The sequence below is a fragment of the Engraulis encrasicolus genome, chromosome 6 (assembly GCF_034702125.1).
Source record: "Engraulis encrasicolus isolate BLACKSEA-1 chromosome 6, IST_EnEncr_1.0, whole genome shotgun sequence".
Taxonomy (NCBI): domain Eukaryota; kingdom Metazoa; phylum Chordata; class Actinopteri; order Clupeiformes; family Engraulidae; genus Engraulis; species Engraulis encrasicolus.
In genome coordinates this window covers 44,801,610-44,824,341 of record NC_085862.1, presented here as the reverse complement: position 1 = coordinate 44,824,341, position 22,732 = coordinate 44,801,610, and the positions used below count along the sequence as shown (strand labels likewise).

Genomic DNA, 22,732 nt, shown 5'->3' with positions numbered 1-22,732 from the left:
TCTAAAGTATATTTGTTTATCTGGGTCTCTTCAGATCACACGACATGGTTCCAGTGATCCATATCCTTGGTCTGTTCATCTCTCTTGAGACCAAGATAAACAAATTTGCTTTAGATGGTGTCAAGCATGTGTGGTGGTAAACAAGTGAGTTTTACAAAAAAGTGTATCCTCTCAGTAGCCACACATGGTAGTGGGACTGACATGGTTTGGGGATGCATGAATGCTGTGATTGCTGTCAACGATAACTGTCTCTAAGCGTGTGTATTTTATTTTATTAATGGTAGGCCTACCTGCGGTCCTAGACGTGACGTTATGCATAGTTATGGGCGGGGCTCAAACAGCTCTTCAGCGACCATCAGCATTTCCAACAGCTTTCACCCCTTTCAGTTTCGTCTCGTTACTCGTCAAATTCGCTCCCACTAGGCCAACCGTATCGAGACGTGAGATAGGGCTCACTAGGCCTAGTTGTAGTCGCTCATAGAGGCGAAATCGAATAGTTCTAACTGCACGTCCAGTTCAGCTGCATGTAGCCCACCTGTCGCACAAATCTGTAGCACACTTGTTACTGTAGCTTTTGGTGTCCTGTCACCTGACTTACGGAAGATGTCAGCGCACACTTTGTTATTTACCCTTTTATATGCGCTACTAATTAAGTGCGATACATTCCCTGTAAGTGATTGTCCTTGCAAGGAACCAGCTCTTTGTCAACCAGTTCAAAACAAGACTGAACATGAGGTATGGAAACTTATTTTCTTACTATCTTGAACCTTTGGTTTACTCGGGGGTAGCGTAGCCCGACACTATATGTGTATTTTATCTTCTTCTTAGGTGTTTGTGTTTGATGTTGGTGGAAAAGCGTGGAATCAGTACGACTGGTCGAAAGTGACAACTATTGCAACGTTTGGACCGTATGATGCCGAATTGATGTGTTACGCTCATTCCAAAGGTGTCAGGCTGGTTATGACAGGTAGGTTGTTGAACATGCGTTTTCCTGACGGTCCCCAGATTGAGATTTAGGCAGTCTTTGAGTTTACAATATGCTACTGGTTCTGATTGTGAAGGTACCAGGTAGGCTATGTGTGGAACAAAGAAGATGAGTAGCCTAAATGGCAGAGGTGGATTTCAGAAATGTTTGAATGTAGTCTGACATTCTGTTAACGCATTGATTTCCTGGTGAATCTGTTGATGTTCTCAGGGGGTGTGTCTGTCAAAGACATTGTAGATCCCACCAACAGGACCACCTGGATTAAGGAACAAGTCATTTGGGCAAAGATGCACTTCCTGGATGGCATCAACTTAGACATAGAGCAGTCCATCAAGGAAGAGTCCCCAGAGTACTTTGCCTTGACAGCGCTGGTTAACGAGACCACTGCTGCTTTCCACAGAGAGATACCAGGTTCCCAGGTAGGCTAATCACATGATGAGTAATCTGTTTCAACCATAAAGTGAACCATCTCCTGACCAAGTCTCTAACAACTCGTGTTTTATTTCAATTGCATCCAAAGGTGTCTTTTGATGTGCCCTTCTCGCCTATATGCGGTGGACGACACTATGACTATAAAGCCATTGCGGATGCTTGTGATCTGCTTTTCGTGATGTCTTATGACATGCACTGGGGCATAGTGGCTGGACCTAATTCACCATTCAACAAGACATTAACAGGTAAGGAGAGACTGACACGGTGGTGAGGAAGTAATCCAGCTACATTCTTGTGCTGAAGAGTCTGTTTACTTACATGACATAATATACAGTGCACACAGGGCCGCTGACAGCCTTGGTTGGGCCTAGGGGGAAAAATCATCTGAAAGGGCCCCCTTCTCAATACAAGCAAACATCCCGGGACAACTTGAACCATTAACTCCTCCTCCCTCTCAGCAGAATGAAACGAGTATCTGTGTTTTCCAGGTTATGAACAGTACATCAACAAGAATATTCATCCTAAGAAACTGGTGATGGGCGTACCATGGTATGGCTATGATTACCCTTGCCTCAACTTCACACAGGTAAATAAATGCAGAGGTAATGCAACACAGACTTCTATCAGCTCTAGTGCATACTGTGGGATTATTTGCATATCATTTGCATTCATGCTCAGGAGGAAGAGCCACTTACATGAAATTGTAATAAATCTGATTGCATTGTCATTTTAAGGTACCACAACAATGCAACAGTCTTAATATCTTAATTGTCCTAACCAAATTCACATTTTGCCAGAAAGATCAACCAAGTCAAGTCAAGTCAAGTCAAGTCAAGTCAAGTTTATTGTCAATTTCTTTACATGCACTGGTCATACAAAGAATTTGAAATTGCGTTTCTTGCTCTCCCATGCAGACATAGACTAATCTAGGTAAGGACATAGACAGTATAGACATAGACAGTACTCATACATGGACATAGACAGTATGGACGTAGACATTGCTCATACAGACATTTAAAGTGCAAGACTGGACAACAGAAGACTTGTAGAGAACATACATTAAGAGGAGGTATTTTGTTGTTCTTTTTTCTAAAAGTCCTTTATAGCGTTCTGACATAGTAATAGTAGCATTTGAAGAAATAAATAATTAAAAAAAGGTTTTTATTAAATACACCAGCAGCAGTATGTGTGTGTGTGTGTTTGTATGTGTTTTGTGTGCGTGTGTGCGTGTGTGTGTGTGTGTGTGTGTGTGTGTGTGTGTGTGTGATTAGTGCAGGTAGAAAGTGCGGTGTGCGTCTGTGTGTGTGTACCTGTGTACTATTATATAATCATTATCTCACACAAACACAGTACACACACACATACACACTGTAGTAATATGCAATTGGTCCTAGGCTGGTGTGTGCATCATTAAGGCAGGCCCTTCAGTGGAGTGGCAGCGCTGCTACAGCGTCATGATGAAGCAGGTCAACAGCTCCATGTCGGGCAGGATCTGGGACAAGAAATACCTCGCCCCTTATTACAACTACAAGGTGACGTTGTTTTTTTCCTAAACTATCTGTTGTAAACTGTTATTATGTTATTGCATTTTAAAATTATGGCGACAGTAAACATGCTACTCTCTTAATTAGAATGTAATAACAATTTGAAACCTGTGAACACTTTGAACTTGTGAACAGCTGTCAGACTTCAACAAGGTTCCCATCAGACTATCCATGAAGAAATTAAAGCTATCTGTTAATTAGGGTATTGGCAAATATGAATTAATCAACCACCACAAATGTCAACAGAATGTCTTTTCACTTTCTTTTCACATTTTCTTTTATAGGCCTTCAAAGTTTAATAAAATGTCTATATTACCCTTCATGACATGCAAATATACAAATCCTTCACAGAAATACTGTGCTATGCTGAAAGCTCCACATTATAAAGTGCTCCGCTGCACCAGTGCAGAGCACTGCTCCAACAGTATTAGATCCATTGTTTTCAACCCCACACATCATCGACAGGGGCGAGCAGGGCAATTGCCCCAGGGCCCTCCCATATTGGTGGTGGTGGCCCTATTATGACCTTGGCAGGCCGTATGGGGGGCCCTATCAGTGTCTTGCCCTGGGGCCCTGTGTGTAATTGTTCCGCCACTGATCAGCGCCAAACTGCTGACGCAGACTGTTGACTTTGATTCAACTCGATGAGTTGCTCGATAAAATGTATTGTTTAATCCACGTGCTACCATGCTTGTTTGCTTAGTAGAGTGCACTGTCAGTGTGTGGGGGCAAGTAATATTGTTGAATCCAAAAGTGCTGAAGGAACTGGCATGTGGAGGGCATTACATTACATAATCAAAACCAGATATGATGGAGAATGCATTATAAGCATTGTGATGCCATTGTTTTGATAAATTGATGCATACAATAGAAATAATCCTTCTTACAAACCCCAACTCCGGTGAAGTTGGGACGTTTGGTAAACAGTGAATAAAATCAAAATGCTATCATTTTCAAAACATTCAATCTTTACATTAGATGGAGAATAGTGAAAAGAAAACATATTAAGTGTTAAAACCGAGAAAAAATATTGTTTTGGGGGACATATGTACTCATTTCTAATTTGATAAATCCAACACGTCTCAAAAGAGTTGGGACGGGGACAATAAATGGCAGCAAATGTCGAGGAAGCCAAAAAACAAAACAAAAGACAACACTTAACAGTTAAATACGTTAACCGATGAGATGATTTTATATAAAAAACAGTGTTAATTCCTATCTTGGACATGATTTCACCAGCTTAAATGGTGGGTGTATTCCTTGTCATGTTTTGCAATGTTTTCCTTTCTGTAGTGCTTACAGTGTGACGGGTCCTGACCAAAAGCCCACCATTTTATCACCTGCTGGTCCTTATGATGGAGCCAAACTGTTAAAACATAGTAGAGAATGCAATTTGACCTTACTATGTGGCAGTAATCGAAGATCTCCCTTCAAAATATAATGCATGAGTGGCTTTTCATGCTGTTTAAAACTCATTTATACCATTCAGCACTGTATTTATATCTACAGACGAGTGAGAACATCTTAACCAATGCACTACTGCACCCGCATGCCATCACGGAGGCTGACTTTTGAAGTTAGCACTAACACAAGTTGGATGGTCCATTTTCACTTTAGCACAGGATGTGCAATGCTCTATTATTGTCAAAAAGAATGGACTTCTACAACTTCTGCTGACTTCTGTAAGCAAAAGACTGTTTCCCATGTCTTCTGGGTCTATTTCAAGTGAGCTCAAGTGCTTAGGAGATTGTTACACCCCTGTATCATTTGCACGCATTAAGCATTCTTAATATGGTCAATTTTCAATAGCTCTAATTCCTGGAGTGCTAGAGTGAGACTACAGCCAATATATATTTCATGATGTAATGAACCTATACAATGATTTTAATAACAAAAATATGTCTTATATACACTCAATCGTGGTAAATCAAAGGGAATTCAAAAATGTATGTAATAACTATGGTAATTATTCCCTTTGCATCTTTAATTCTGAGTGACTCAGCCTCTCTGTGATGATCTTATACCTGGACACCTATATTGTCCGTCAGTACAATTCATTTTGAAATGTTCTTCTTTGTTGTTTAATCTTATTTGAATGTTTACTAAATTTCACTGATCCCTGTCCCAACTTATTTGAGACGTGTTGCATTTATCAAATTAGAAATGAGTACATATGTCCCCCAAAACAATATTTTTTCTCGGTTTTAACACTTAATATGTTGTCTTTTCACTATTCTCCATCTAATGAATAGATTGAATGTTTTGAAAATGATAGCATTTTGATTTTATTCACTGTTTACCAAATGTTCCAACTTCACCGGAGTTGGGGTTTGTAGGTTCAGTTTCTTTCCTTTTTAAGTTTCCAATGAAGCTTTTTGCCATTTAAAAAATCATGTAGCCCTTTGTGAAGATGGAAATCGCGCTGAAAACATAACATTGCTGTGATTTTACCGAAAATCTCTTGTAAAAATTAAACAATCTTACAGGTTCTATATGCACCAGTGTTAATTTCGTCAACCACGACGATGACGAAAATATTTCGTCAACGCCCCTTTTTTCCCTTGACGATGACGAGACGATGACGCACTAAAAATCGCCTCAAGCAAATCAAAATATGACGAAAATAAAAAAAATATTTTCGTCAAGGAGACTAAGACGAGACGAAATTTACAAGCCATGGACGGATGGACATTAAAAATATATAATTATTTATAATTAATTTGTAATTTGTAATTGTAATATAGGCCTAAGTGTCTTGAACTTCATAGGTGATTGCGCGCTCACGCTGTGTTGCCTCGCTTGTATCTGCTGGCAGCCAATGCATGGCGCGGCTCAGTCAGTAGTTCTGTAGCCTAGTAGTTCAGTGAGTCCATTTAAGTTGAGTTTAGGTCCTAAAACATTCCCAGAGAAAGAGAAAAAATAGCCGACGTTGAGGGAAGTGTTCATTTTGAAACATGTTCAACAACCCTCTTATCCATGACGAAGACATGTGTTTCTGCAGTAGGTAATGACAGTCGCGCCAATCCTCCTCTGATACTGTCATTCTAAACCTCCTCGAGATTCCACTATTCTCCTTTTCACTTAGGCTGTCTTAGCCCGGCGTTCGTTGTCTGTTCTTTTTTTGTAATGTTTGCTATATTTGTTGTTTAACCATATGAGTAGGCAGCAAGCAAATCATGAAGGTCGGATTTGTGAATGTATTTAAATCAGTCACCAAGGGAGCGCGCGCCAGCAGGGGGAAAGTTGGCCTGTCTAAAGTAACAGAGGCACGGCTACTGTAGCCTAGTTTTGAAAAGAATCAATGGATGGGCGATCGCTAAGGAGTTTTAAACTGTTGAGATTTGAAACTTGTTCTCGTCGAGAGCAATGCTAAAAGACCCAAGGAAGTCGACAGCATTTCCGTGCGTCTTCAGCGTCTTCCTAAGTTCCAAAAACTCTTTCCAGGTCATGCTTATCGAGCCTCGACACCCCCGACAAACAAAACAGCATTAGTGTTAAATATTTGTATGTGCGTGTCCTTTCTATCGTCCAGTCTGCATACCCCTGCCTAACTATTTTTCCTGGGACTTTTGCAGGGCATACGAAGTGTGCTTGCGCAATCTATTTAAGCCTATTCCACACATGCCGCACGAGTCATTATCGTTCTCTGCTCGCATTGCCAATTGAAAACAAAAACCACTAACTTGCATGGTCTAACATCAGCAGTATTTTATCTGACTCGTGGTCATCGGGAAGCCACTATCAGGGAGACTTCTTGAACTTCATGCAGACTTGGGATGTCTGGTCTTCCCACTGCCGGCAATCTGCAGGCTTTAAGTCCCGCGGTCAGGTGAAGAAGAGCATGTAGCTTCCTCCGTGATCAAACTCAAAATGAAATATAATATGCAGCAGCTTCTAATGCACGAGAGAGAGAGAGAGGGGGGGGGCCTGCACCTGGATGTGTGTGTGTGTGTGTGATGCTCTTTTGCTCTATGATGTTGAAATTACTGATTTGGGTTTTGGTGGAAAATGACCAAGTAACAAGGTGAATATTTGCTGCAATAGGCAATATTAGTAATACTTTGTGGAATAACAATAGCCATTGTAGGTTATTTATTTTACACAATATTGACTAAAATGACTAAAAATTGAAATGTTGACTAAAATTTGAAATGTTGACTAAAATGACTAAAATTTGACTATGACTAAAATTGATTTTCGTCATTTTGACTAAGACTAAGACTAAATTGGGAAGGCAATGACTAAAATATGACTAAGACTAAAATTGATTTTCGTCATTGTGACTAAGACTAAGACTAAATCAAAAAAAGCTAACGAAATTAACACTGATATGCACATGAGGGAGACTGGAGTCATTTCAAATGATAAAATACTGAACATGTGACCTCTTTAAATCTCTCCACCAGGCGGCAGGGGGTCAGGTGCACCAGGTGTGGTATGACGACCCCCAGAGCATCTCTCTCAAGGCGGCCTACGTCACCAAGCTGGGCCTCAGGGGCATCGGCATGTGGCAAGCTGACTGTCTGGACTACAGCGACAACCCCGTTGCCCAGCAACAAACCAAAGACATGTGGGATGCCCTGGTGGTGGCCAGGGACACTGTGTCAAGTGGAGTTGCCCTGGAGGGCAGAGGCATGTTTCGCCAGCAAGAGGATGTTTTCTGTCCGGAGCACTATGAGCAGAAAAGGCATCCTCCATCTCTATTCAGGCCATAATGGTTTTGTACTTAGATTTAACAGCTGCCCTTTGAAGTCCATTGTAATATTTGGACGAAATATTTGGACAAAATATTTGTTATGAATGTGCAATCACTGACACTGCCATGAAAGGAATTACTGAGTTACAATCAAAAATGTAATCTCTTGAATTTTTTATATGCAGTCTCTTTTCTGTTGTGATAATTATCAGGTACATTAAGTATGTTATGGTGCAAGAATATTGTTTTTTCTGAATGAATGTGTCATTTAATGTGATATCAATCTTTAAGTCACATGTGATTTTAATAGATTTTAATTATTTTATATTGCACTTTGTTGTTTGTTTGTTCTGTGTGGGGTTCCTGTCTGATTGTACTGGTATGTCCTGATATGTATTTTTATGTGTACTTTCTGTATTACTGTATGTGACTGTGGACCAAGATCCTGGCGAATAAACTGAATTGAATTGAAAGAATTCGCTGTTGTAGCATATATTATATTCATTTGAGCAATAGTCTAAAAAATATCTGGACTGAATTTCTGTGCATCCATGGGTTTTTGATACAGCTCTACAATTGATACAGCTCTACAATTGGTCATGGTTTTCTGATTAAATGTGTCGTACAATGTGATCTCATCAACCTCATGTGCTGATGGAAAGAGTGTGAAGAAAACTTAAATACACTTGTCTAGACTGGATTTCTGTGCATCCATTTGTTTTCAGCTTTTTTCAGTTTACAGCTCTACAATTGGTGATGATTCTGTTAAATGATGATGATGCCTTTGTGAAGAAATGTTCACCTCTCTCTGTACAAAAGAATAAACCCAAAGTTGCACTTGATGTACTTTGTGAGAAAATGACCAGTCCACATCCCAGTCCACATCAAGAAGAAGTGAGTGTCCATGACTCCGCTTTGCAATAAGCCAATCAAGTTGCTCCGCTCTTCTTGTGCCCCTGAGGCAGTGTCACAGATTTTTCTAAAAGGGCTGCGGTTGTGTGCTGATGTGTTGTACTGGCTCCAGACAGGCCAGTGCTACCTTGCCTGATTATCATCGATTTTCAAACATCTTCGAAACTTGATGTGCATTCCAATATGCGGACTCCCTTCCTCCCCTTGTGCTTGTGGCCTCACATCTTGCTGACGCCCAGGCTCCATGGAGAAAACAATTAAGTTTCCCTTCCCCGCTGTCAGCCTAGCCACAACAATTTTTGGGGGACTATTCATTCACCATCCAGTTTGCAAATGAGAAAATAACTTTACAATTGAGCTTTTGCGAGATATTGAAATACAATGCTCATGCTGTTGTCACGACGTATTACTTCCTGGTACGAGGCCACAAGTAAAAGTGGAGGATGCATATTGGAATTTACACTTGGTCTGACCAAAAGCATAACAATTAACGTTTCCCAAACGGCATGGTTGACCTGGCTACCTCCCTAGGTTTGCTTCTGGTTGACTGGTTTCAGACAAAGTGGGTGGAGTTCCCGATTGTTCTGGAGATCAGAAATGATATTTACATTGCTCTTGGCCTGACTAGAAGTAACACCAAAGGCAAAGAGGGTGGAGTAATATAGAGGCTTCGAAACCCGTCCACTCAATGCAAAAGTGTGTGCTCAAGTTGGGTCTCCCAGAGAATTTAGAATACAGGGGGTCTCCTAAGGGGGCGTTGTCCCCTCCTTCTTCTATTTTTGAAGTCTTTGCGCAAGAAGTACGCTACCGCCATCTACAGCGCTAAGGGGACTCCATTTATTCTCAACCTCAGGGCTCCGAAGGTCTCCTAACCGAAGGACTCCTAAAGGGGCATTCACCCGACAGAAAGTGGATACCAGAAATGAACTGGAATGACTTATCTCTGTCTAGAGTATCTCTGCCAAAGGTGTTGCGTCAGTAGGAGGGCGTGGCCTGGCTAAGTGCTGCCTCTCTTTACAGATACCTATTTTGTTACACTGTATCTGAATACTCAGTTGTTTTTTGAGGAAGTATTCTCAGCTCGAAAGGTTTTTTTTTTTTTTTTTTTTTTTAAAGGTATTTGGGGGCCTTGGCCATGGTTCTAATGCCTGGGGTGCTGTGCTGTTTCGTTGGGGCCTCTGGTTCTCTGTGCACACCGAGGAAGGCAGAACGCTGAAACCCGTCTGTGTAATAATAAAAAAGAATCCTTGGTGCCACCTTTTCTTACTTTTCAGTTTTACAATATATTGGTCAGCACTCTCAAAAGAAGAAAGACTTGTTGGGTGAAGCCTGCTCCAACCTTTATAAACATAGTGCCGTACAATTGCTTGAGCTTGTCCATGAATAATCATTGTCAATGTTAAGTTTTATATTTTAATTTGCTTGACATTCCAATTCTGTTGGACTTTCAGGCATTACTATGGTATCCCGGGCAACTGTCTTGTCTGCCTATGCCCAGCACCAGCCCTGGAATAAAGTGTATTGTAAGTGTATTTGTAATGTTGAAGAAAATTTGACAAATAGCAGTGGATCACGGACAGCATCTCATGGTTTGCTCAACAGTGTTTCAATGAGAACAAAATATGCAAGTTAATTAGTTTCGGTTATGACATTCTTGATGTGGGGGGCTCAGGTTTGTTCCTTCACCACAGGATGTTTGGTATATGGCTGTGCACAAGCCTGTGCATCCACAGATGTCTTGATAACAGAAGGTTGGGATTTCTTGGATGCTAACTCCGCCCGCAGTGTCTGAAGTTCAGTGGCCGCTTGTACTCTTAGCTAAGAGGTAAAAAAAAAAAAAAGTCATTAAATGTGTGATGCCCTCTGTCTTACTTAAACTAAAAGCAGTGTGAGAAAATGTAACAAACCTTATGCTCTGTTTCCAGCCTCATTTTACAGTCATCCACCTTCCTTCTCAAATCGTCTATTTCATAGCTTTCCGTCATAATCTGGATTATCAAATCATTCTGAAATATGAGTTTGGTTAATTGGTTAATGTTTTTTTATAGTAAGAATCTCAGCATTATTAATTTTTGTTTCATTTTGCAGTTTTATTTGCTCACCTTCATGCTGGAGGCCTTTCCCAGGCGCCTCTGTTTATTTCTGCCCTGCTCTCGCGCATGAAGCTGTTGGAGAAGTTTGTTGTAGAAAGTCTCAAGTTCCTGGCGGACATTTTTCAGTTTTTCCTCAAGAGGTGCTGTGGCCTTCTTAGTGTCAAAATACTTTCGCTTCCACCCATCGCGAGCTGAGGACACAAAATGACCTGGGCTTCACTGACCAAAGAAGTGCAACAAGCCCTGTTTTAGACATTAAAAAATTCAATATCTTGGCATAGATAGATAGTGTCCCTACCTATCTTTCTTCTTTACTCACATTTTCACTCATCAGGGTGGTCAAACCATGAGTGTAGGGCTAGCTCAAGATTTTATTCAATTTCAGCAGATTTGATGTGAAAACAGTGCATAGGCCTACGGTGTACACTATGAATATGGGAGGCATGCTTATGTTGGTTTGTCCACATCAAATAATGCTAGCAGTGCAGTTGTGGTTAACCAAATACCTTGGTTCCTCCTGTGTCTGTTTAAAGCCAGAAGGTCTTTGCCTTTTCGCAGAAGCTCTTGTCTGGTTCGTTCAAGCTGCTTTCTCTCTTCTCTCACCAGCCGAAGTTCCTCTATCAGTTCCTGCCCTGTAAGCAGAGGCGATTCTAGGGTCAGGTGGGGCCCCAAGCGAAAACGCAAAAAAAATGAGCATTTGAACCAAAATCGCCACTAGTGTGGTAAAATGTGGGCTGTACATCACTATCTAGGAGTTTGGGGGCCCCAAGCGGCTGCCTGCCTTGCCTGGTGGCAAGATGCACCTCTGCCTGTAAGCAATGTTTTTCTCAGTGTACTGAGCTGGTTCCTGCATGGGATAGTCTGGACGTATGGGAGTGAATAGCATTTGGCCTTACTGTTCGTTGAGAAGACTCCGGCGACAGGTTTCCTCGCAGGGAGTGTATAGGAGGAGACTACAGCAGGGGAACTCTGAAGAGACAAAAGAGAAGATGGTGTTGACCTTTGAAAAGCATCTCATTAAATAAGCTTTGTGCAGAAATACAACGTGCCCAGTTTTAGGGTCTGTGTCGCACAGACCCACCAGTAAGAATGCAGACCACCTGCTGACAATGCCAATCCCAGACCGACACAAAAGCTCACAGTCAGTTTACGAGAACCCATGAGTCATTAGCAACCGGGCAGTACATCCCGAGCATGTACACCACCACCCAGACTGCTATTCACAGATATTACAATTCCAAGTCCTTGTCTTTTAACAGCAAGTGTAGCATAACAAAGTGTAAGATTTACAATTGGAAACAAAAAGAAAGTCAAACAGAACTAAATAAAAAAAGAAAGAAAATACAAACTTACCTCTTTTCGAGACTTGATTCTGTTGGTTTTGTTATCTCTGTCTTTACTGTGTACAGTATGGCTGAAAGAAAGAAAGAAAGAAAGAAACCGTACACAGTAAAATGTGTAATTTCTGTGTGTGTGTATGTGTATGTGTGTGTGTCTGCCAATGACAATGTATATGAGATGTTGACCTGTCTTGGCTGATGGAGCTGGAATCCACTGGGTCAACAGAGTCCGGCACTCCGGAGTCTTTACTTTGGATTCTTCTCACTGAATGCTTCTTTGTTGCCGAATTGGCCCTTCTGGCAGGACTTAACTTGGTGGAGATGTCTACTGTTGAGGATGTCAATATCATTTCATTAACACACATGGTTGTTTGAAACCAAGGTCACTAGAAAGACATGCAAAGAAAGAATGCTAATATTGTACAAACATTTTAGATATCAGTAATCATATCAGTAATTCTGTGACATCTCAGCTTGATTCTCATTCAGTTATGCACAAAATATGTACATGTGAAATGTGGATTAAAACACAAAATCAAATGACAGTTGGGTTACACACAGGGCCGGATTTCCACACAGTGGTGCAGCCCAGGGGCCCCCACCTGCCTGTGGCCCCTGATTGTCCAAAAGTGAAAAATTGCACAATTGAAAAAATCATTTGTCATGTTGACTACTGTTGGTATTTTGAGGGAGGAAACCAACGCACACCAGAGGTTTCGAGGTGCAGGTAGCGGGTGCAGGATCAATTTGGTAGAAGAAGGTACCGCACACTCTTGTCCATCGTGCTGCAATTTATTGACAAACAACGTTTCGGCCCGTATGGCCTTTCTCAAGTTTTCTTGAAAGTTGAGAAAGGCCATACGGGCCGAAACGTTGTTTGTCAATAAATTGCAGCACGATGGACAAGAGTGTGCGGTACCTTCTTCTACCAAATTGACTACTGTTGGTAAACATCTGTAGCCTTGTAGCAAACTGTAGCCTAGGGGCCCCGAGCCATCTTTAATTCGGCCCTGGTTACACAACATTACTATGAGACTACATTAATTACTGGTATGTAACAATATAATGGTATATAACGGTAACAATATCTAATACTGTTACATTGCACCTTTGGGTCGGATTTGGTGAGGTGAATATCGTTAGGATTGAATTAAAATAAATTAACCATAAAGTGTCGCTGAGAATTGCCTCAGACTCCTTCATCTATGCAAATCAAGCACATACCTTGGCACTTTTTGGTTTGGAACTGCCCATGCCGGTTATCTTTCTGACTGTGGTCTTCTCCCCATCCTAACATGCAAGAATACACATCCTCCTCCTCTTCTTCTTCCTTTTCCTCTGTGGAGATGAAACTGTCATCATCATCATCATCCTCACCCCCATCCCCACCATCTCGACCGCCATCCAGACTCAAAACTGGGGGCTTGTTGGAGATTGAAGACGCCTGTTTAATTTCAGGAAATCGAACAGGCTCTTTTGCCTCAGTAGTTGTTATTATTGACAGAGGCTCGGAGCGAAAGCTGGCTTGAGGGTTTGAGCTGTAGCTGTGTATCTCTGAGGTGTGCGAGGGTGACCGTGTGCTGCAACTGGGGTCTGTGTAGATGGGCAGCAGGTAAAGCTCGGGGTGGGGAGCCTGGGGATCAACCGCATGCACAAGTTATTACTGCTGAACACATTTAGTTCATTTTGCAGTGTCAATACAACACTTTTAGAGTAAAATTCAACTATCCTTTACTGGGTCCTACTACTCCTGAAGTGTGTGCCATGGATAGGTTTCTGAAACTCAACTCTTGACTACTCTGTTATTCAATTCTAACCTTGCTTCTTCACTAAAAACCAAAGAGAAAATAAATGCATCATGGCTCCCAATCTTTAAACTATGCAAGCCTATAACAAAAATGTGTTTATTACAAATATGATATTAAACATCATATGATAATATCATGATGTCATTGTAATAATGTAGGACTAATTTTACTTACATAAGGAGGGGAGAAGGCTTTGACTTTCAGTTCCCTTTCTTGCTTGGCCTTGACCTGTTAGGTTAGAAGGTGTATTTTAATATGCTACATGCCCACAGAATAACTAAACGGTTATTATTAGCCATCACACCTACCAGTGCTAGACTTCTCCCAACGCATTTCAGAAAAGAGTATCTGTCCAGAAAGGTGTCCCCACCAAGGAGGGTAGCCAGATCATCTCTGAGAGCTTTCAGTGTTATCTCTGGATAAACTCTTGAATAATGAAGTAACAAATCAGGATGTTTCAATTCAATGGCATGGATGGTTAAAAAAAAAAAAACGCAGTCATCTTACTCACCTAATAAGCCCAGCGGATATAAAGTTATCGATGACTTCAGATGAAATTGTATTCAGTTTTGGATTCCACAACTCAAGAGGCACACAGAAGACATGGAACTCCAAATACTGACCAGGATGAAAAATACAAGCGTCAGCATTATTATCCGCCCTGAAGCAAAATCAGTGGACCAACTGGTAGGCCTAGCGTATTACAATATATTGATTGGAGAGCGCGTCGCATCCACATTCCACATACCTCTGAGCTCGCGCGTCTTCCCCTGTGGTTCATTGTGCTACGTAAACCGCTTCATTAAAATGATGCAGTGGCTTACTCACTTGAAGTATTCTAGTTGTTCTCAAGCAGTAGACTCTAGCTATTACCTGAAAAGCGAGACCGATCTTTTGTCATGTCTCTGTGGGAGTGGACGGCGCTAAGTTACAATCTTGTGTAATCAAACTGTGGCATGACACCAAGGATGTGCGTCAGGGGAAGACCAGCTACTGTGGCCAAAGTGGGTTTGCCGCCCGGCATAATGCAGATGCGTTGAAATACACCCCATTATATTGACAACACTGTTTAAAATTGTCAGTCTGGTTGTCATGGTTCCCTGATCACGTGCCTAGTTGGCACTCTTTTAATGAGGCAATAAAAATGTCCCTTAGTAATGCTTGGGGTATACCTCAGGCCAACTTCAGTCACAGCAATTCCAAACTTGAAAAATCTTACATCTAAGCAGACCTAATAGTTGGATGCAATGGTCACCTCTTGAAATCACAGCCAAATAAAAATAAAATATTTAAGTAGTAATAGTCTTACTCCAAGTCGCCATCAAGCAAAGTTACAGTAAGTTTACTTCATGTAGGCTACTACAAATAATCGTAGCATATGCTGGTGGTGGCTCAGTAGTGAAACCAATTGTATTTTGAAAAGTCAACTGATGAAACAATGGTTTGGAAAGATTGATGATACATTATATAACTACACAATGAAACACACATTTAGAACAATTTCATTTTTATTGTCAAATATGAATTGTAACCTTGGCATTTTGGACAACAAAAATAATGTGTGTGTGTGTGAGAGAGAGAGAGAGAGAGAGAGAGAGAGAGAGAGAGAGAGAGAGAGAGAGAGAGAGAGAGAGAGAGAGAGAGAGAGAGAGAGAGAGAGAGCACATTGCACAGGCATGGAATCTTCACAGGTGGAACTTCCTACGACTTGTATCCATCTCATGGCGCTGTGGAAGAGAGGGGAGGAGGAGAAAGAGAGATTAGTCATTGTTTAGTTTAGTATAACTCTTACACAATTCTTTTCAAAAGACATCAACTGCAGCATGTTTTTATAACTTACGACTGACTAGTCTACTCACCTTGTGAACCCATTCATACTCCCCAAACTTGGAGTCAAAGGTCCCCTTCTGAAGAGAGCGAAGTTTTAGGGTAAAACGTGGGCCCAACTCTTGAATTCCCACCTTCTTCTCATTCTTAAAGATGTACCTGAATAAAACAACATGTGCCAAAAAATCTCATTAGAAACAGCTTATTCATGGTTCATCTGCACCCTAATGATAGGGTAATGGTTTACTACTCTGGCGGCCCGGGTCATTTGCCGAACCTCCCCCATCTCTCTCTACCTGCTCATTTCCTGTCCCTCTGTAACTGTCCTGTCACAATATATCCATAAAAAGCACCAAAAATATCTTTAAAAAATAACAGCCTATTCATAACAGGCAATCTGTAGTAAATTGTATGATTTAAATTACAGAGCCTTTCTAAACAGCTTTTCAGAATATTGTGTGGAAAGAGTTGTTCTTTTCACACACATTACATGTGCAAATGTACACACAAAGGAGCACAGGACCACATATCCCAGCAGCCTTTGTGTCCAAGTGGTGCATAGCAACCCTGGCCAGTGACTGACTCCAGAGACTGTGTAAGGGCTAGTTAAAGTGTCATCTCTTTCAGCAGCCAGTGAGTTATTGTGTGGTACTGAACACAACTGGTTTGTACTTCATGTTTGAGCCAAACACATTTCAGCCAGTCAAAAAACAAAAAAAAGTTTCCCTTTCCGCCGTGTACGTGTAAAATGTGGCGACGTAGTCTTTGAGTCGATGTGCCATTTGTTTTAAACTCAGGGGAAGAGGGGAGATGGAATTCCTGAGTGCCAAAGAACACTGGGTGTAGATTGACACAAAGTACAAAATACAGCCCCTCGGAAGACAGTTGTATAAGACTATGTTGGGGGTTTTTTTCAAGAATTTTTCAAACTCTTTTTCAACTTCATGTGATTCGACAGTGTGAGAGGTGGACAGGAAGCGAATTGGAAGAGAGACGGGGAGGGGTCAGGAAGGGCCCGGGCAGAGAATCGAACACGGGACAGCCACATGGCAGGTGAGTGCCCCACCGTTTGGCCACGGCAGGGCCAGCGCGACTATCTTTCCATTAGCAGTGGACTATTGTCAATCACTATAAACTGACACATTCTTGGCTACATAAATAAATACAAAATAACTTTACAGAGGATATCTGCAAAGCGATAACCTGTAACCTTTGCTGCCGAGAAAGCAGTCACAGACCAGATTCCAGACACCCTTCACTAAAAGCAGCAAAATATTTGTCTCCTTCATGAACCCTCTAAAACAAATAATATATACAACGTTTAAACACATAGAACGATTCCCACTGTCCTTGAGCACGGGCCTAGCACTGTTCTAAGCCATGCTCAGCCAGTCAGTGCTTGATAATGTCACACTTCCTTCATTTAGTGCAGGAGTGGGGAACCTTTTTCATACAAGGGGCCACTTCAAATTCATCCGAGGGCCGTAAAAGTCCTCCGGGGGCCGTACTATGAACACAAATCAGGAATCCCCCCCTGCACATTAGGCCTATATTGGGGGTAGCCACCTTTAAAACAGACCCCGCCTTCTCTATGTCCCCTGAATATCAGTTAATTGTATTGCAATGTAGTTTCTAAGATTCCTTCACAAAATATTTCATATTTCATGCAAACAGCCCTCGAGACATAGGTTCCCCGCCCCTGATTTAGTGCAATATTTATGCAATGCTTAAGTTCCACACTAGAGGGTGCAAGTACTGTTTTGGAAATTTAACAAGCAATGGGTAGGAATTAGAGGCAACAACCAAAACAAGCCCCCAAAATAGAATAGTTCTACAGGTGGTGTCCACAGCACATTTTTTTCTTTTTTCACTCTTTCTGGTTGATATTTTGAAAGTTTCACACCCATGAAGGGATCATGACCCAATGTCTGTAGAATCAACCACTGAAGTTCCTCAGGTAGTGCTACTGGCATATCGATGTGCACTGTGGTAAAAAGGTTTGCCGTGTCCCCCTGCACAGTGTCCAGAGCATGGAGGAGATGGGAGTATACATGCCAGTACACCAGGGCACATGGTAATGGCACATGGCCATAGGATGGTTACAATCCAGCAGGATGATCAGAATCTCCTTCATTATGCCAGGAGGCAGTCAGGAGGTCTGCAGTGCACTTCTGTGCATGTTTCTGCTCAAATGGTCCAGAACAGACTCCACAAGGAGGGTATTAAGGCCCACACATGGGGCCTATGCTTACAGTCCAACACCGTGGATTATGTCAAAGACAAACACCAAAATTGATATATTTGCCATTGGCGCCCTGTGCTCTTCACAGTCCCTGGAGCAATGCGTGATTAGGTGCCTTGCTCAAGGGCACCTTGGCCATTACCTACTGATTAGGGTAGGACTTGAAGTCACAGCCTTTTGCTCTTAAAATTATTAAGCTGCCCTTAGTCACCCATATTGCTTGTGTTCCTCTGAACACAGACACAAGTTTCCTGTCTTGGGTATTCCCTCACCTGTGAAACCTGAAGAAGATGAAGTCTCGCTGGTTGTGGAAGGTGGCCACCTGCCGACCCACGAAGTGCGGGTCGTGCGGGAAGAGTGCGGCGAAGAGGCGGCCGATGCTGTGGCCCAGACGTGTGGTGAAGTTGTTCAGGATGACCTCCGGGGAGTGCTCTGTAGGCTCCTTCCCACGACGCTATGGACACAGTAGAACAGTTCCACATTTATTCATTACAAAGCCTATTTATATCACTGACAAGCATTAAAACATTTAACTCGTTAATAATAATAATAATAATAATAAAGTGAACACCAAATACATTTTAGTAATAATGAATTAGTAATTAATACTTTATGTTCCCATTCTTATTATGAAGTAATTCACACAAAGTGTTAGCTTGAGTGTATGTCATTTGTCAGATGCTTTGGGAAAAAGTCTGCGGCATGATAATGCAAAAAAAATCACTTACTTTCATCTCTTTGCGTAGTCTGACGTTGCTGATTTTAAAGTGAGCAGTCGGCCCATCTGGGAGATGACAAAGCAGCATGCCATCTTTAGGAGGAAGGAGTTAGGGACAACACCGCACCAGGTATAAAACAGTAGCAGAATGCAAAAACTCATGGAGCTCCTAAACCCATTTTAGGCTGGGAGCGACATATACGCTGCATTCCGGCTCTTGAGATTTCAGTTTTTTATTAACAATGTGGGTATGTTAGAGCTGATTGAACACATTCTAATGAAAAATGAGGGTCCAAGCTTTTTAATGCAACTTACTTCACATTTTTATGTGCTTCGAAGGCTGAGATATTTAGGTTTTAAAAGACAGAGGGCACTTTTTCCCAAAAAGGGCTTAGGCTAAAGTGGGTTAAAAATGCATGCCGTTCCACCAGTGGAAGGCTGTAATACCGTAGTCACTGAAAAAAACTTTACTACCAAAGTACTGCACCACTATGAGACCACACAGAGCCTTAAGTAATATATTAAGACAGTTGGGGCGTCCTTTTGAACTGAAAGCAGACAGCTGCGCGCAGTGACCAGCGGTAAACCCGGTGCATATGAGGTGCGATGAGATAGCGAATAGGTTTTTTTTACCGGTGAATTTCACATGGGGACATGCCATGTGAGATGTTTCCTTGACGCAGCTATTTTTCCCCTTGTTCACAACTTAATTAATACTACATGTCCATGACCATGCCATCCTTTTTTTTTGCCTCTAGTATAGCGTGACCTTTGCGAACATAACCATCCACATGCTGCAATTCGAGGGATTTTGTTTTTTGTACGACTTCCCAAACTTAACTGCTCAACATTGCCCAACGTTATCTATTTAATAAAACTGTTTGCTCCACATGTGGTAAATCTCTCGTCTGCTTTCTGCAAGCCGTCCACAGATATAAATATTCATTTTGGCTGTTTTACTGAATATTCATGATTAATTATGGGTGTGTCCACAGGTGCGCACATGTGCCGCAACTTCAGAGTCAGTTGAGATTCATAAAGTCAAATCGGTGTGGAACGTACGTGCGCCATGCTTTATAAATCTGAATATTTTCTTGCGTACGTACATCCTGAGATTCGTGCGTGTGCCCTCTTTTGGCGCATTTCTTCCGCAAAGTTTTATAAATGAGGCCCTTGGTCTTTGCCTTTCTGGCAATAGCTAATTTATAACAAGGTTCATGTTTAACTAGTTTAATCCCACACAGACGAACCAGTAGTGAGGAATAAGCAGCAACGTAAAGTCCGTTGTTGTTAGAATAAGCAAAGTCAAACGAATGCACAGTCCATGGGGCATGGGTGTTCAGCTCTTCAACCCATTCCCTGCACATTTTGAAACAAACCTTACAATAAATTGTCAGTTGGTCAACATAAAATTCTCTCGTTGAGAGAAATTGAGCAAAAAGCACTGGTAAGAAGGATACTGGGCACTTTTCTGTCCTCGTTGATGACCATGAGATAGGTGAACCCTCTGGAGACACACTGAGGGACAACATTCTTCAGAGCCAAGCCTCTTCTGTAGTACACATGTGCGTCTGGGATCACAGTCGCCAGCTGATCACAAAACTGAATAGTCCTCTGGAAAACAATGGACAGTTTGGGCAACTGAATTGGTGAAATTATGGACTGATAAGCGTGGGTTATTATAATTCTTGATTACTTCACAGTGATCATATTTCAATTAAAAGCCCATGAAGAGAAAATACACTTTATTTCATTATCACAATAACATACTAAATTCATCAAGATACACTGAGAAATACAAGCACCAACGTATGCAAGACCAACCAGAGACACTTTTCATAGGAGACATACCGTTTTGGGCCGATCTGACGTGGTGATTAAAACTTTGGGGTTTGTGAGACGGTTGAAGTAGGCGGAGAACTCATCTGTTCCCTCATCAAAGGCAACCTGAACAGGATTGAAAGGTTGTTAACTCAATACGAGAGCCTGAAGTGGTCCTGCAACAACATCTCTGATTGTCAACCATACAGTACCTCTTCATCCTGGGGATCTACGGTGGTTTCATCATGTATCCTCTGATTTTCAATGGTTTTGGGGACTTCTTTAGGTGGTGCCTGTTCAAAGACAAACAGAACATGAAGCACTTGGAATCACATGAGGAGGGCTAATGTAGGGCACCCATGGGTAAGCGGTTAGGGTGTCAGACGTGTAACCCAAAGGTTGCCGGTTTGACTCCGGACCCGCCAGGTTGGTGGGGGAAGTAATTAACCAGAGCTCTCCCCCATCCTCCTCCATGACTGAGGTACCCTGAGGTACCCGGCCGTCACACTGCTCCCTTGCACGGGGGAGGCATAAATGCAATTTTGCTGTGTGCAGTGAACACTTGTGTGCTGTGACAAAATGCCAATGGGAGTTAGAGTTTCCCAGTTGGACTTTCAAACTTTCATGTTCAGTTCCAGGTTGCCTTACATAGGGCTTTGACAACCACTTTAATGTAATAACATGGGTCTTCATCAGTGATAAAATGGGACTAGTTTTCAAGGGATTTCAATGCATGTTTTGGTATGAAACCAAAGACTGGTTTAAATAAGGTTATTCCATCAATAACTCAGACCTTCTGAAAATGAACCGTAACAATCAGTGGCTAGCAACTGCGATTGCAGGTTGTTCGTGGTCTGATGGGTATGTTATACCCCTGGTAAATGAAGACCAAATGACCACCTCTTACATACACATTCTCTGTTACTTTTAATAGCTACCACATACAGAATAAGGTATTATATAGGCCTACTACTGATAAGACAACACAATGTTACCATGGCCAAATTTAATATTAACGTTTAACTTACCTTGTCACCAAGGGCTTCCCGTTCCTTCTTTCTCTTCTTTCTGATCTCTAACCTTTGCTGAAAGAGAAATGGAAACCAACTAATGTTAGTTGCAGCTTTATGTCTCTGAAAGCTGTTTCTCAAAAGTTAGATGGAGACGTCATGGATGTCATTAAGGCCCATCAGCACATTGCACTGGAATATGACATCAGTTATCAAACTAATTGACATCGATACATCAAAACGCGGCCATAACAATGTACCTTTTTCTTCTCTTGTTTTAACTTCATGAACATCATGTGTCTCCGTTGTTTGTTTTTGATTTCGGACACGCTAAATGTTGGTGGAAAAGCAGTGGAAGGTGCCGCGTCCATCGAGCCAGTGTCTTTCTCTTCCTTTTTCACCATTTCTTCTTGTGATTTCTTTCCTTTGGCCGCTTTCTTTCCCTTGTCTTTTTTCTTTTTCGGAGTATTTTGGGCGGATTCCTCCTCATTATCCATGTTTTCTTCGGTTACTTCTACTTCTGCGAACTCCATGGTAGTATTTTGGTGCTGTACTCACGTGTGTGTATGTGTCGCCTATTCTCCTACTTCCGGGTGAGAAAGGAAACACCCATTATGTAATGGTCTAACTCAAAAGCAACACTGCCGTCTGGCGTTGAGGAGGAGCCATACGACTGTAGAGTGAACATTGGTTGCCTTTGGTTAGGCTGGCTATGCACCTGAGTGAAGAAATGTGAAGGTGTATTCTTTTCTTGGTATGGTTAGTTTTGAAAATCCTGACACTCTCTTAATTTGCTGACCTTGGTTAACCATCTGTGATCCAGACTCAGCTGAGGTAAGTGAGCCAGCCATCCACATATGACTTGGCAGTGAATTTATAATGCTCTCTGATACAGAAACACACACCTGTTAGGCAGACCAAGCTCAAGTGAAGTGAATTTATAGAGCACATGTAAAAATAAAAAGGTGAACTGGCTAGGCCTACATGTGACTGAAATCATGATCACATCTCATCGGAGATGCCTTTTCCATGGAATTTGTTTTATATGTTGGTGAAACCAAATAACTTCCAGAGACTCCAAGTTAAATAGGCTTAATTCTGCACACCTCAAAGGACATTATCATGCTCTCACCATAACATGCTCCCTTTTTTCTGACTAAATAATGAGCAGGAAAAGCCTAGTTTCATGTGGTCACTGGATTGTAAGGTTTTTACCAAATGTGGAGTGGACAGGTCAAGGTCAATGTAGACTTTATTATCTCGAAGGGGGAAATACAAGTGGTCAGCGTTGGCTCCATCAAAAT

General features: G+C 41.8%; 3 protein-coding genes across 4 annotated transcripts; 1 reads left to right on the top strand and 2 right to left on the bottom strand.

The window, feature by feature from the left end:
* The first annotated feature begins 353 nt into the window (after positions 1-353).
* On the top strand, positions 354-8,505 carry LOC134450412 (di-N-acetylchitobiase-like). Its single transcript, XM_063200257.1, has 7 exons — positions 354-735; positions 829-967; positions 1,196-1,404; positions 1,506-1,662; positions 1,906-2,003; positions 2,812-2,949; positions 7,368-8,505. Exons 1-7 carry the CDS (start codon positions 604-606, stop codon positions 7,674-7,676), a joined length of 1,182 nt encoding a protein of 393 aa, XP_063056327.1. The 5' UTR covers positions 354-603; the 3' UTR covers positions 7,677-8,505.
* Positions 8,506-10,153: 1,648 nt separating this feature from the next.
* Positions 10,154-14,847, bottom strand: spata1 (spermatogenesis associated 1). Of its 2 annotated transcripts, none has more exons than XM_063200255.1 (12): positions 14,559-14,847; positions 14,322-14,428; positions 14,119-14,236; positions 13,985-14,038; positions 13,227-13,635; positions 12,189-12,330; positions 12,016-12,076; positions 11,559-11,631; positions 11,169-11,294; positions 10,672-10,853; positions 10,477-10,575; positions 10,154-10,387 (listed from the first exon to the last, which is right to left on the bottom strand). In XM_063200255.1, the coding sequence occupies exons 1-12, from the start codon at positions 14,589-14,591 to the stop codon at positions 10,238-10,240; spliced, it is 1,554 nt and encodes a 517-aa protein (XP_063056325.1). In that variant the 5' UTR covers positions 14,592-14,847; the 3' UTR covers positions 10,154-10,237. The 2 variants fall into 2 exon arrangements, with proteins under 2 accessions (XP_063056325.1, XP_063056326.1); XM_063200256.1 differs by having other exon boundaries at positions 12,189-12,327.
* Positions 14,848-15,300: 453 nt separating this feature from the next.
* Positions 15,301-22,034, bottom strand: rpf1 (ribosome production factor 1 homolog). The gene is made up of 9 exons (XM_063200254.1): positions 21,689-22,034; positions 21,447-21,503; positions 20,631-20,711; positions 20,449-20,544; positions 20,058-20,211; positions 18,608-18,690; positions 18,152-18,333; positions 15,670-15,796; positions 15,301-15,537 (listed from the first exon to the last, which is right to left on the bottom strand). The coding sequence occupies exons 1-9, from the start codon at positions 21,959-21,961 to the stop codon at positions 15,496-15,498; spliced, it is 1,095 nt and encodes a 364-aa protein (XP_063056324.1). The 5' UTR covers positions 21,962-22,034; the 3' UTR covers positions 15,301-15,495.
* Positions 22,035-22,732: the final 698 nt, after the last annotated feature.